This window comes from Lissotriton vulgaris, chromosome 7 (assembly GCF_964263255.1).
Source record: "Lissotriton vulgaris chromosome 7, aLisVul1.2, whole genome shotgun sequence".
Taxonomy (NCBI): Eukaryota; Metazoa; Chordata; class Amphibia; order Caudata; family Salamandridae; genus Lissotriton; species Lissotriton vulgaris.
The window spans coordinates 260,882,323-260,897,236 of NC_141695.1; the positions used below are offsets into that span (position 1 = coordinate 260,882,323).

A 14,914-nucleotide genomic window follows, 5' to 3' on the forward strand; every position below is an offset into this window, starting at 1 on the left:
GAATGGCTATTTCTTCCTGGGCAGCTGCTGCATCTGTAGTCGTGGTGGGAGGCAGGTCTGTTTAAAGGGCATTGCTTCTTTAGTGCCTGCGGCTGATGGAATAGCTCCTCTACTCCAGTGGAGTTTCTGTGGCAACTGGCGTAGCACTGGTAGACCTCCAGGTTTCTTAGAGTGAGCACAGCGGCAGGACAAGTTGGCTGCTCCATGGGGTGCAGCAGGCAGACTGGCAGGGTTGGGGTCAAGTTCGCAGTGCTCCTCGGGGTCAGCAGTCTTCTTTGTCCACTCCTTGTTTTGTGTCCGTCTAAACCGGAAGTCCTGGTATAAGGGAGTCCCCTAAATACTCAATTTAGGGGTGATTACCCCTTCCTTTGGAGAATGGGCTTCCCCTTGTCCCAAAGTTCCTGATTCCACCACACACAAGATGGTGGAGTTCTTAAATGAATATGCTACTTATCAGTATGCATCTGTTCTTGGCATGTAGGGCTGCTGACATTCATATCTGTGCATAGATCGCCGCCTAGTGTTGGGTCCTGATGATCGTACATTGTTGTCCTGGAAGAGTCTTCAAAGTATCACAAGATAGGTGGCTCCTCCTCTGGACTACAGTGCGCATGGGCATCAACTCCATCCTCAGATTGTTTTTAGCCATTGTGGCCAAGATGGAGTGAAACTAAGTGAATGATGACCATGCTATAAGTATGTGTGAATTCTGCAGCTGCTACAGGCGCCGGGGAGGAGGGCAGGCTATATGAATGTCAGCAGCCCTACATGCCAAGAACAGATGCATACTGGTAAGTAGCAGAATTCGGTTCGAGGCATGTGGGCTGCTGAATTCATATCTGTGCATAGAATACATAGCAGTCCCTCCATTAACGGCGGCCGCCCGTGCCAGCTGCAGCAGTTTGGAAAAGTGTTTTTAGAACAGCCTGCCCTACAGCTGCTTGCTGTTTGGAGTGCACATCAACACAATAATGCTTCGTAAATGTGTGTGTGGTAGACCATGTGGCTGCACTACATATGTCTTCCAAAGGAATATTTCCAAGGAAAGCCATGGAGGCCCCCAACTTTCTGGTGGAGTGGGCCCTCGGTCGGTGGAATGGTGAGAGTACGTTTGGCTTTCAGATAGCAGATTTGAATACATTTAACCATCCACCTAGCTATACCAGCTTTGGAAATGGGGTTACCTTTGTGTTGTGTAGTTTTCCTAAAATCCTTGGTCCTATCAATGTAATACATCAGGGCCCTTTTGACGGCAAGGGTGTGGAGCATTCTCTCCGCCAATGACTCAGGATTTTGGAAGAACACAGGTAATTCAATAGTTTGATTAATATGGAATTGAGAAACTACTTTAGGAAGGAATTTAGGCTTAGTGCGAAGCACCACCCTGTTGGAATGAATTTGAATAAATGGCTCTTGGATAGTTAGTGCCTGGAGCTCATTAACTCGTCGCAGCGATGTAATCGCTATAAGGAAAGCTACTTTCCATGTCAAGAATTGAATCTCGCCGGAATGCAGCGGTTCAAAAGGGGGACCCATCAGCCTGGTGAGGACCACATTGAGGTTCCACTCGGGAGCTGGCGGAGTCCGCGGAGGAATGACTCGCTTGAGCCCTTCTAGAAAGGCTTTAATGGCAGGCACCCTGAAAAGCAAGAGGTGCAGCCTGTTTTGGAGATAAGCAGCCATTGCAGATAGATGTATGCGAACGGAAGCATAGGCCAAATTACATTTGTACAGATGGAAAAGATAACAAATGATGTTTTGAATAGATGCATCTAGCGGGTTAATGTTGTGGTCTGCACAGTAAATGACAAACCGCTTCCACTTCGCCGCATAGCATGCTCTTGTGGTGGGCTTTCTTGCCTCCCAGATGATGTCCATGCAGTCAGGAGGCAACTTTAGGTAGAAAACTCTAAGACCTCAGGAGCCAGATCGCCAGGTTGAGCTGTTGCGGATCTGGATGCTGAATGTCGCCATGGCTCTGCGTCAGAAGGCTGGGTGTGAGGCGTAGCCTTTGATGCGGTACCACAGACAGTTCTAGAAACGTGGTGTACCATGGTTGGCGAGCCCACGTTGGAGCAACCAGGATGAGAGTCATGGAGTGCTGCCAGAGTTTCCGTGCCACAAGCGGTATCAGAGGTGCTGGGGGAAAAGCGTACGCAAATCTGCCTGACCAGTTCATCCATATCGCATTGCCCTGCGACTGTGGGTGTGGGAACCTGGCGGCGAAGCTTTGGCATTTTGCGTTCGCCCTTGTGGCGAACAGGTCTATCTCTGGATGACCCCACTTTTGAAAGTACGGGTGGAGTACTGATGGATGTATCTCCCACTCGTGCATTTGGTGGCTGTACCTGCTGAGCAGGTCCGCCATCTGATTGTCTTTGCCCAGGAGGTGTTCTGCCATGAGGAAGATGTTCCTTTGAATGGCCCACTTCCACATGCTCTGAGCCACATGAGACAGCTGCGGTGAGTGGGTACCTCCCGGTTTCTGAATGTAGTACATGGCCGTCATGTTGGCCGTCCGGATCAACACGACCTTGTTGCACAGATGTACCTTGAAAGCCTTCAGTGCCATGAAGATTGCCATGTATGTATGTATGTATGTATGGGCATTTATATAGCGCACTACTTACCCGGAGGGTCCCAAGGCGCTTCGACCGCTGCGAAACCCTTCCTGGCTTCCCTGAGAGATGGCCCCTTAATGGGTATCTCCAGGGTGAGACCAGGCATCCCCGGCGGTCTGGTGGGGCCGTTAGTGAAGATGAGGCAAGCTAATGCCCAGAGTTGCCGAGTGTGAACGCTGATCAGAGTGGGCACCGAGGCGAGAGAATTATCGAGTCCGCTGACCCTGGTCCAGAAACCTGCCGCGCCGGGAATCGAACCCTGGTCCCGGGCCGTCCTCTGCTCTCGGGTCTGCCGCCTCTAACCAGTTCCAGAACATTGATGTGCATCCTCCGTTGCTGTTGCGTCTCCCTGCACAGTGTAATTGAGTACATGAGCTCCCCATCCCTGGAGAGAAGCGTCCGTTGTCAGGATGATCTGTGGCACAGGCTCTTGGAACGGTCGTCCCTTGCAAAGGTTTCGTGGATTCCACCAATGCAGAGAGTTGTATGCCCGACCGGTCACCAACACTAGGTCTTTCAACTGCCCTTGAGCCTGAGTCCACTGACGTGCTAGGCACTCCTGAAGTGGACGCATATGTAGTCTCGCGTGCGGAACTATGGAGATGCAGGAGACCATCATGCCTATCAACTGCATGAACACTCTCGCTGGAAGCGAGTGTTGGGGTTTGAATCTTATCAGCGATTGAATGCTGCTGACCCTTACTGAATTTGGCTGTGTTGTGGCTGCCAGAATGTTTATCGTCGCACCCAGATACTGCCGTATGTGGGCGGGTTGGAGGTGGGACTTTGGGTAATTCAGTGAGAATCCCAGGTTGTGAAGGAGGTGAATGGTGTGGGACACGTGAGCGGCACACTGCTGGGCTGACTTCGCCTGGATGAGCCAGTCGTCCAGATAAGGGTAGACGTGAATGTTCAGTCTCCTTAGGTGCGCCGCCGCTGTCGCAAGGCACTTTGTAAACACCCTGGGTGCCGTGGTGACTCCGAAAGGCAAAACCTTGAACTGGTAGTGTTGGTTTTGGATGGTGAACCGGAGGTATTTTCTGTGTGACGGGTGCAGTGGAATATGAAAATACGCATCTTTTAGGTCTAAAGTTGCGAGAAAATCCCCCTGACTGAGCAATTCAATTTCAATTTAATTTCAATTTAAAACATTTATAGAGCGCAGCGTGCACCGTACGGTTTCTTGGCGCTAGTAGAGGGTTCGGCAACAGAGGCAAAATAAAACCTGTTGTAGAGAAGAAGGGAAGTTACACGGAGAAGGCCTGTTTGAAAAGGAACGTTTTTAGGTCTTTACGGAAAGAAAGATAATGAGTGGCAGAACGAAGGTGGTCGGGGAGGGAGTTCCAGAAAGTGGGAGCTAAGGTAGAAAAGTTGGTCCCACCCCACTTTTTACGTTGGCAATGGGAGCACTTGCTGCAGGGTCAGCATATGGAAGTGCTCCGATAGGATGTACTGGTTTAGGAGCCTGAGGTCCAGTATGGGCCTGAGGGACCCGTCCTTTTTTGGTATTAAGAAGTACAGGGAGTAGACTCCTGTCCCTCTTTCCTGCACAGGCACGAGCTCTATCGCCCCTTTTTGCAGCATGACGAGGACCTCCTGCTGCGATAAGTGCAAATGCTCGGCAGACATAGGACGGTGTCTTGGGGGTATGTTGGGTGGAGTGGATGTTAACTCCAGACAATAACCGTACTGTACAAGTTGTCTGACCCACCTGTCTGTAGTGATGGTTCTCCAGACCGGCAAGAACTGCTGAAGTCTCCCCCCGACCGGTGTCGTGTGGTCGGGGGGCAGTGACAAGGTGTCACTGCTTGCTGGTGGCAGAGGATCTGGAGTTGTTGTTTCCACGACCCCTGCCCATGGCGCTTGTTCCACGATATCCACCTCGACTTTTGTTGGTGTATGTGGACTGTGTGTTGCCTTTGTAGTACTGCGTGGTTTGGGAGAGCTGGCCTCTGGAAACGCCTCTAGTGCATGAGCGACAAAAAGACCCACCCCTGAACTGCTGGGACTGTAAGGCACCCATGGACTTAGAAGTTTCAGTGTCTTCTTAATCTTTTCCAAGGTGGTGTCAACCTCTGGGCAAAACAGGTGATCTGGATTCACTGTTTGATTAAGGATGGTGGTCTGTATCTCCAACTTAAATCCGGAGATTCACAGCCAGGCATGTCGTCTCAGCATAACACTAGTGTTGACAGCCCTGGCTGCGGTGTCAGCCGCGTCCAGTTCACACTTAATTGAAGCATTAGAGATCAGCTTCCCCTCTTGAATATCTGTCTCAGCTGCCTCCTTGTATTCATCTGGCAGGTGTTGCAACAGGGTCTCCAGTGTGTCATAGTGTGCCCTGTCATACCTCGCTAGAAGCGCTTGTGTATTGGCAATGCGCCAGATGTTGGCCGCTTGTGCTGCCACCCGTTTCCCTGATGCCTCAAAGACCTTAGATTCCTTGTCTGGGGGAGGAGCATCACCCGTTGTCTGAGAAATAGCCCTCTTCCGGGCATTCGAGACGACGAGAGCCCAGAGGCAACTGTCCTTTAATGTAGGTAGGATCAGTAGGCGCTGGCTTATACTTTCTCAATCCTAGGGTTTATCACCCTTGCTCTGGTAGGCTCTTTAAAGATATCTCCAGCATGTTTTAAGACACCTTTTAACAGAGGTAGAGTTTTGACAGTCCTCTCCGAGACTGAAAAGGTATCAAAAAGGAAATCAACGTCAACTGGGTCAGCATGGAGCTGGACGTTGTGATTTTTAGCTGCCCGTTCAATGAGGGCATTGAATGCTGCAGAATCCTCTGTAGGAGATGTCTTCACAGAATAGAGTTGAGTGTCTTGTCCAGAATGAGGATCACCTGGGTCAGCACCAGCAGCCCAGGGTTCATATAGACAGGATAGCTGTACTCATCCTCATCATCGCCCTCCCCAGCGTCCACATCAGAGTAAGTGGGTGAGACATCACGAGTCTGTGGAGAAATTGGTTCCACAAGGACAGGAGTGGAAGCAGAGTCCTTATTTCTCTTTAGGGGAATCTTGTAGGACTCCATTGGTTGTTCCGGGGCAATTTTCCGCTTGTGGAGGGAAAGTCTGTCCGTTTCGGCATCAATAAAATGTTCATGTTATTCGTCCACCGAAGATTGTCGATGCTTCAAGATTGACACCACCTTCGACGCCGAGGACACCTTCTCGGGGACGCTGGCGACCGCTTCAGGGGTCGACGCCTTGTGAGGTTTCTCGACCGGCTTCGGAGGTGGAAGATCTGTTGGTTCGACCGCCGAGGCCTTCTCCTAGGGAGTCAGTCACCTTCTTGGTGAACGCGGCGGACGGGCGCGCCGAGTCGACTGGATCCTTCGAGGCTCCACTAGGAGTGGACTCTCGGGGTGCGCTGCTCTTGGCCTGGTCCTGTTGACGCGGAGTCTCGGGAACCTTTGGGTCGCCGAGTCCTTTCTTCGGGTCACCGAGCCCTTTGTTGGTGTCGACCGCCTTCGGCGCCGACTTAATCGTCTCGACCACCTTGACTTTAGTCTTCGGCGCGGCAGACTTCGTCTCGACGCCCTTGACTTGAGCCTTCGTCTCGACAACACCCTTTTGCTTCTTCGGCGCCGAGGGCTCCGAGGCCTTGGATCCGACCAAAGTAATTCGCACTTTCGGTTTCGAGGCAGGCACCTGCGCCGTTTGTGTCGAGACCGTAGGTTTCACTTCCGGTTTCGATTTTCCAGGGTGCGGCTCAATAGCAATGTCCGTGGCCGAGCCCGAAGGCGGAGCCGTAGAACCCATCGTAAGATCTTGGGTAAGGCCTAGTGGCGATCCCTCGACCTGAGCCTTATGAATCGGTACGACCCCAGTGTCAGAGCGAGGTCGCTCTTCGTACGAGCTATCCTCCATGGCCCCGAAGGCCCAGTCGTCGTCCCCTACCTCGTCGACGACTTCTTCAGCTTCGAACATTTCTGCGTCCGCATCGTAGTCGTAGTCGACGTCCGACGCGGGATTCGACAGGTTGTCACCGATGTCCCCGGTAACTACTTCCTTGACATCCCCAGCATCGAAAATGTCCGCAGGCGCCGGTGCAGTGAGTTGGGCCTCCTGGCACGCAGCGCGTCGATGCTTAAGTGTCTTCTTGGACCTGAAGCGGGAACAAGCCATGCAACTGGCTTCATCATGGTCCGGCGACAGACACTTGTTGCACACAGGGTGGACGTCGATGTGGGGATACTTTGAGTTGCAGACGGGACATCTTTTGAACGGACTTCGGTCCATGATGAACAGTCGATAGGGTCTGAGGCGTCGACTGGGCCCTCCGTGTCTAAAGCACGCGGGCGATGGAATCCGGATCGGAACCGAGCTGGAAGAGTTAGGCACCGAACGCAAGACAATACCGACGTGGAACTAAAGACCTTTTGGTCTTAAAAAAAGTATTTTTTTTATTTTTCGATTCCGACTAGAGGGAACCAATATACATCCGAACCCAATGGCGGAAAAAAACAATCTGAGGATGGAGTCTATGCCCATGCGCACTGTAGTCCAGGGGAGGAGCCACCTATCTCGTGATACTTCGAAGACTCTTCCAGGACAACAATGTGCGATCATCCGGACCCAACACTAGGCGGCGATCTATGCACAGATATGAATTCAGCAGCCCACATGCCTCGAACTTAGTGTTCACTTCAGGCTGTTCACTCTAGAAGTGTGTCCAGCCTGGCAGTGCAACACGACTTCTGCATAGCTAATTTTTAGGGGGAAACAAACTCGTTTGTGGCTGCAGGCTGGACTGGACCAGTCAACAGCAAACTAGAGGCCTAGTTGGGCTCAGGGGATACCTCTAAGGTACCCAATGGGTGCATGTATTAATAAATCCATCACTGTAATCAGTGCAGAGGTATACCAAACACCATATGTCTCAGTGAAGCCATTATGTAGCTGGGGAACTCGTTTTGACCGGTGCCCAGCACATACTTTAAAACAGCCTTACTGCTCATAGGGAATAGGCCTGCTTTAGGGGTCGCTTGCTAATATTAGATGCAGTGACTTTGGCATGTCACACAGGAGTATGTCATGTTTTCAATCATGGTTTGCACCAGGTCACATAGCCTACAACGGCAGTTCTGTGAATGTTGTATGTTGGTCCCTTGGGGTGTCAAAATATGTGCTGCAGCCCTCCGGTAACCTCTTCAGTTCCCATGCCCCCAGTACCTGGGGCACCATTAACTAGGGACTTCCAGGGGTGCGGAAATCCTTAGCCAACTGTAGCACAATTACACAAAACCTTCTTTTGGGGAAGGAGCAGTGGCACGGAGGTCTGGTTAGCAGGCTGCTGCACTGTCAGTCGAAAATCAGCATCTAGTAGCTAAACACAGGGACAAAAAGAGGGGGGGGGACAACTGCGACAAAAGCCCTGTATCCTACGAACTATGTGCAGCTAAGCAGACAAGAGACTGCACATTTTGTGTCAAGAGTAACCCAAGAATGCTGCTACAGGTACACATAGTTAGCCAACAGACCTTAGATCCTAGAGAAAGAAATAAACTTGTTGCAATGAACGTACCTGAATATTGTTAAACCCACAGAACATATTAAACAAGTTTTAATCAATATCTGTGCCTCGTAGTTGCTAGTTATGAAAAATATACCAAATAGCTACTTTGAAGGAGAAGAAGTGCATAACATGCTTTCACTGTGCTAAAACGTTAGGGTGAGTTATTCTATCACATACAATAAGTGGTGTGCCACAGGATTGTACTACATTAATTGGATCCTTTGTTTTTGATTGAAGCCAGGGAGGGTGTTAGCTCCTTCAGCTGCAGGGTGCATGTTCCATGGTGCAGTTCCTACATACAAAAAGCACTGGCGAAGCCAAAAGATTGGACATATGCAAAATCTATTGGCTTTGTCAATTTCTTTTTTATATGTTGCACAGCGTTGCGAGCTGGTTTGCTACATAACTTAAAGTAAAAAAAAAAAAAAAAAAAGAAACAGCATTACGTGCCCAGTCTACGTTATAGGGCTTTTTTTTCTTGCAGCAGCGGGCATCCAAACAAGCTAAAATCGTTATTTTTCTTACATAATATCTAGTTTAGATTCTTGAACAAATGCCTATTGCAGTTACCAGTTTGCAAATGAACGCACACATGTGTATAGATATGGATTGTTTATGAGAACAAGCTCCCATCTTTTAAAAATAGATATGCATTACTTAACCCTTCCTACCACTAAAACCATCTCTAAACCCTAAAACCAGCTTACTAGCCCCTCAACACTACCCAACCCAAAACCCTAAAAAAAAGTTTTTAAAAACAAACCTTAACCCACCTATTCTTGAACTTTAAAAGAAATTACCACGCCTTAGCACTACCCATCTCTCAATCATAAAGTCCTTAATATCCCTATTGAAGTACCACAAAGGTTAATAATATATATATATATATATTTTTTTTTTCAAGGGTTACATTACACTAAAAGGAGGTCTGTCACAAGGATGGTGTCATGAGTGATGTCACTGACGATGTCATGAGTGATGTAATATGGGACGTCATCAGCAGTGCATTGCAGGCGCGCTTGTTATAGGGAGTCCAACTAACTATAACGCTGGAATTTCTATGGTTTTATGTCAGTAAAATTTCCAGCTAACTATAACTGGTGTGAAACCTATGGTTTTTTCAGTGAATATATATATATATACACACACAAATTAAAATAGATCTTAACATTTACAGGTGTATATACACACACAAATCTGAGTTATTACATCAACTACTTTGTCTTTTTTTTTTTATAATGAACAGCCTGCGATGTAAATTACCACGATGAACACTTACCAAAACAAGCAAGCAAAGCCAATAAATCTTGTTTATGGGCAAGCTATTGGCTTTGGCAATCAGGTGGATGGAGGTGGAGAATGAGAGAGCAGGTGCATTAAGCTGCTTCCCTACCACTGGGTTAATCAACAATCATCCCACAAGCATGGAGCATAGCTTGACTGCATGCAACGGGACAGCCAACTTGATTAGCATTGCATAATTACGGCACCCAATTGTGTAGCAATCAAGAATTCTAGGATGTACGTTGTTGGGCATTGACCTGAACTCTTCTACTCAATATCAATGTGTTCTAAGTAAAGTTGTAGGAAGTGAGCTCTGTATATTGTATAACACTAAGTGGTTGTACCATGTACAGAGTCCAGAGGTTCCCCTAGAAGTGTAAAGGGCTTAATTTAAACCCAAACTGCTCTATTTGTGGTAGTGTGGACGAAAAGTCCTAGGCCTAACAAAGAGGAGTGTAAGAAATTTGTTGTGCACACAATGACCAATAAATGACACGTAACTCAAACAGGAGATTCACACGAACTTCTAAAAATAAGGTTTGCTCAAAATGTATTCTAAGAACAAGATCTTTGCAAAAAGTTAAGTACGTTTTTAAATGGAAATTCTTTTAAGTTTCAAAAGTGGACACTAAATGCAACTTCCAATATTTGCAACGTTAACCTATAGAGGAAAACAATAATGCAGGTTTGCAGGTAGGTAAGTAACTTACAAATCCAGTCTTCGGGGCTGCAGGGTAAGCAGAGGGCAAGGTCCAGGTCAGCGCAAACACTGCACCACCAGTGCCAGAGGGGCGGCCGGGTGCAGAGGTAAAAGTTGAAAATCAGGCCCAAAATTACCAAATGGGGACTGGGGGTGCTTGAAGACACACTGCTGGCAGGTACGTTAAGTGGCTGCAAGGTTCAAGCTTCGGTGGTTTAGGCAAGCAAAGGGGGCTACAAGGCAGCACCAAACAAACCACCTGCGGCACAGGGGCAGCCAGGCGCAAGGTGCAAACATGGTGTCGGGGGCCCAATGCAAGTAAATTGAGAATATTGGATTTGAAAGCAGGCATCGAACTGGAGGCTTCACTAGGAGCATCAGCGACAGCAGAATTAAGTTGGCATGCTGTAGGTCGCAGGGACACCATAAGTCGAGCTCCTCATGGCCCTGGGGCTTCAGGTGCAGGGGTGTCTTCTGACGTCAGGTTTCTCTAACCGTAGCCGGTTGCAGTCAGGGGGAGAATTTGGATTCAGACTGCAGATATCATCGTTGAGTTCTGGAAGGGTCCACCAATGCTTGATTGGCATCAGGATCGCTGGGAACCTTTTCTGGATCATTGGGCCAGCTGGACACAGCTCAAAGGCGTCTGGTGCGGTGGCCAGGCATTGCGGATCTGGAGGGAACCAGAGTACTTTGTGTTGGTTTCTTGTGGACAGAGCCACTGCCCTCTGGAATTCTGGTCTTTTTCAAAGGCAGGCAATCCTCTCCGGCGTTTGGAGGTCGCTGGCTGCAGGACCTACAGTATCGAAGAATAAACTTAAATGTTGTAGGGGCATATATGCTCATGCAGACATGCCCACACCTGTGATATAGTGCACCCGGTCTTAGGGCTTTAACGCCTGCTAGATAGTTAACTTGCCCATACCATGCACAGTGCTAATGGGCATGGCACACAGGCAGTGTGCCATGTAGACTTTGATTATGTCTGCACCCGGACATGCTTACTGCAGTGGCAATCTGCATGGCCTAGGTGAGGGTCCCTAGGGAATCCTCTTCAGTCCCACTGCCCTAGATACCATTTACTAGGGACTTACAGGGGGGCCTGTTTTAGGGAAGAAGCACTCGCACAGGGGACCTGGTTCCACGGACCCAGTGCACTACAATCAACCCCACATCATTATCCAGGCCAAACGTAAGGGATAACCATGTTCAAAGAGGCACTTTCTCACAAAAGTGAAGTGTAAAATTCTGAAATAAACATGAATGCACCGTAGGTGATTTTTTTACTTTATTTAAATGTAACATCACTTTAGCAGGGTCAATCGCATATGTAGAGTACAACGTTTGCCTGGAGAATGTGCAGTGTCCTGTGCAGCTGCCTACGGGGGCTCGGTTTTACTTCTGGAAATCGAAGGCACCACTACCCTCATCAGCTTTGTGATGTTGAGGGAAGGCTAGCTTGCCAGATGATACAAGCCCTCCCATCTACCAGAGAGTAAGCACTCACTCCAAGGGGGATGAGACTAACGCAGAACACAGGTTTTAATGCCAGAGAAAACTACAGTTGAGTACTGCCCTAGTAGACACATTCTTTCAGAGCCTGCACAGTACCAGCCACGGACAACAAAAAAAAGGATGGATGCAGGTTACAATGGAAAAAGACAGTGGGCACGGACAGCGACCGAATGGGGGGAGGCGGGGTGGGGGAGTAAAGCAACAAACAGGACACCACCAGAGGGAGGGCCGGCGGGGGCAAGCAACAATAAAGATAGAGGGAAGCAGGTGGGGCACTGAAAGGGGAGAAGAACACAACGTGACTTAGCCAGAAGAATAAGATCACTTTTGATAAAGTGCTTAAACAGAAAGAAAAGTGTAGCTCAAAAACAAGGCAGTAGAGGGTCCAAGCAAAGCGTCCATGCTCCGGACAAGTGACAAACACACAGAAAAGGAGGGACCATGCAAGGAGTGCATCTGTGATGTAATGTAATGTAATGTAATGTATAGGCATTTATATAGCGCACTACTTACCCGGAGGGTCCCAAGGCGCTTCGACCGCTGCGAAACCCTTCCTGGCTTCCCTGAGATGGTCCCTTAATGGGTATCTCCAGGGTGAGACCAGGCATCCCCGGCGGTCTGGTGGGGCCGTTAGTGAAGATGAGGCAAGCTAATGCCCAGAGTTGCCGAGTGTGATCGCTGATCAGAGTGGGCACCGAGGCGAGAGAATTATCGAGTCCGCTGACCCTGGTCCAGAAACCTGCCGCGCCGGGAATCGAACCCTGGTCCCGGGCCGTCCTCTGCTCTCGGGTCTGCCGCCTCTAACCAGTGAGCCACACTACTTCACTAATGACCAATAAACACCAAGGAAATGAGACAGAGTGATGCGATCCAATGATAAGTAATTGTGAGCTCAAAGACCACTAATGGAGAACAAAATGTCTGTGACAGCTCATGAGCTGTGTGGGTAAGACCTAAAAAAGACCCTACATATCTGCGATCTAAAATCTCTGATGTGCTAACCCACGATGTACAGGTAGTAAAGCCACAAACATATTTTATAATTTCGGAGTAAAGAAGAGGAATGCAACCATTATGAAAGAACTATGAGAGCAACGGGCTCATTGAGACTATGAAGAAAAACATTTTATGAAAGTTAACTTTATTACACATAAATGTATCCTCGATACACGAGCCATGAAAAATAGCAATACAAAATGTTAATGCACGTGAAGGATACAAAGACTCTTTGCTCAGTGGGGGAAGAGATTCTCAAACATTTGCAAAATAATAAAGTTATGCTGGCAATCAAAGAACAACAACGTCAGCTAAATCATCTAAGTAGCACTTGCTGCATTGTAATTTGTAACATGAAGGGCATCTACTGCCGTGTTTAAGAATGTGGACAGCATTAAAAAGACACGAGTACCTCAATGTCCAATGAGCTCACGAAACCCTTATCAGCAGACACAGCACATACTCGCCTGTTTATACAGCTCAAAGTGGGTCAGTGGCAGCTCAACTGCCTCCCTAACTTCCTGCTTCTGAATGTCCATTCCTCCAATATCCGAATACAGAACATCTGGCTTTTGATCTGAGAGCAAAAAAAAACAAAACATTAACAGGCTACATTTGTGTTAAACTCCCAGAACACGCGAGAGCATGTGCATGAAAATCAAGAAACATGGATATGTCTAAATGGCAGGACTGACAACTTTAGAAAGGGGTGTTCTCTATGAACTGGGTGAGGTAATCATGAACAGTTCAAATTAAGTTTGATGGAGTGCTCCGGAATCAGAGCTCTCAGGCAAAGCAACTAGTTTGCTTTGTATGTAATCTCAGTTTCTGGATTTGTCAGATGAGATCCCTTCTGTAATAAGACAAGCTCTGTTCCCACGCCTATACAACAAGCTGAACAGTAATGTGGATGGACTGAGCCCAACATCCAGTATTCTTTTAATGAGATTTTAGTCTCCATGTGCATATGTTACTTCAAAAAAAGGAGACCCTGTGGATTACTATTAATAAATGGAGTCCTAGGCACTAGCTAAGGTCCAGCAGTGTGGGGGCAGACAGGTCTTAGGGCAATAAGAGTTTGTGTATTTTATAATGGCAAATGAATAGAACACTTTTCATATTATATACAACAACAAAAAATTTCCACAATAAAACAAATCCACCAAAGGTAAAAGGAATGTGTATCAAAAAATACAGTTTATTATAATACCTCCCTTAAGGGTTACAATCTATATCATTAAAATCAATTTTCCACATAGTGAAAGAATATGCTAAAAAAGTCAAAAGAGAGTTGACGCGACGTTTCGGTGTTCGTGTTACAATATTCACACCTTCATCAGGACATTTTGACTGACAATCTAAAGATTTAAACAACAAAATTGTAGTTTAGGCAGAAAAACAGAAAAGCATACATTGTGTTTCTTTTCCTATAAGTGTTCATATTACACTCTAAGATCCTGGGACTATTCCTCTGTGGGGGCCACCCTCAGCGCTTTTTTTATTATTTTTTTTATCTTAACCACTACCCCTGATGATGATTGAAATGAATCCAGGTGGGTACTTGGATTGGAGACTGACTTAAAACATAAAAATGGGGAGGATTTATATTGCGCAAATACCAGATTTTTTTTAAGCTTCTGATTTAAATTTAGAAGGCTTCTAAAACAACTGGAAAACTTGTGTACAACTGTTGCTTACGAGTATGTGGTACCTTAAAGGAAGAAGAATATGCCACAGTTATTTCTCTAATCACGTCTAATGTTGAGTAATTTGTGCTATACATTTCATTTATAGTTGTTTACCTGTATGCTTTTCTGTTTTTCTGCCTAAACTACAATTTTGTTGTTTAAATCTTTAGATTGTCAGTCAAAATCTCCTGATGAAGGTGTGAATATTGTAACACGAACACCGAAACGCCGCGTCGACTCTTTCTTTTGACTTTTTTAGCATATTCTTTCACTATGTGGAAAATTGATTTTAACGTATTTTAATGATTTAGATTGTAACCCTTAAGGGAGGTATTATAATAAACTGTATTTTTTGATACACATTCCTTTTACCTTTGGTGGATTTGTTTATCGTGGATTTTTTTTTTTATATAATATGAAAAGTGTTATATTTATTTGCCATTATAAAATACACAAACTCTTATTGCCCTAAGACCTGTCTGCCCCCACACTGCTGGACCTTAGCTAGTGCCTAGGACTCCATTTATTAATAGTAATCCACAGGGTCTCCTTTTTTTTGCATTACTCTCCCCCTCCCTGTGATAACA

At 47.1% G+C, this 14,914-nt stretch overlaps 1 protein-coding gene across 1 annotated transcript in view; it reads right to left on the reverse strand.

The window, feature by feature from the left end:
- Window positions 1-14,914, reverse strand: part of PSMC4 (proteasome 26S subunit, ATPase 4) — a 113,334-nt gene that overhangs the window by 54,788 nt on the left and 43,632 nt on the right. Inside the window, exon 5 of the mRNA XM_086930046.1 lies at window positions 13,107-13,216. Coding sequence (XP_086786172.1) covers window positions 13,107-13,216 — 110 coding nt within the window. The remainder of the gene's footprint in view (window positions 1-13,106; window positions 13,217-14,914) is intronic.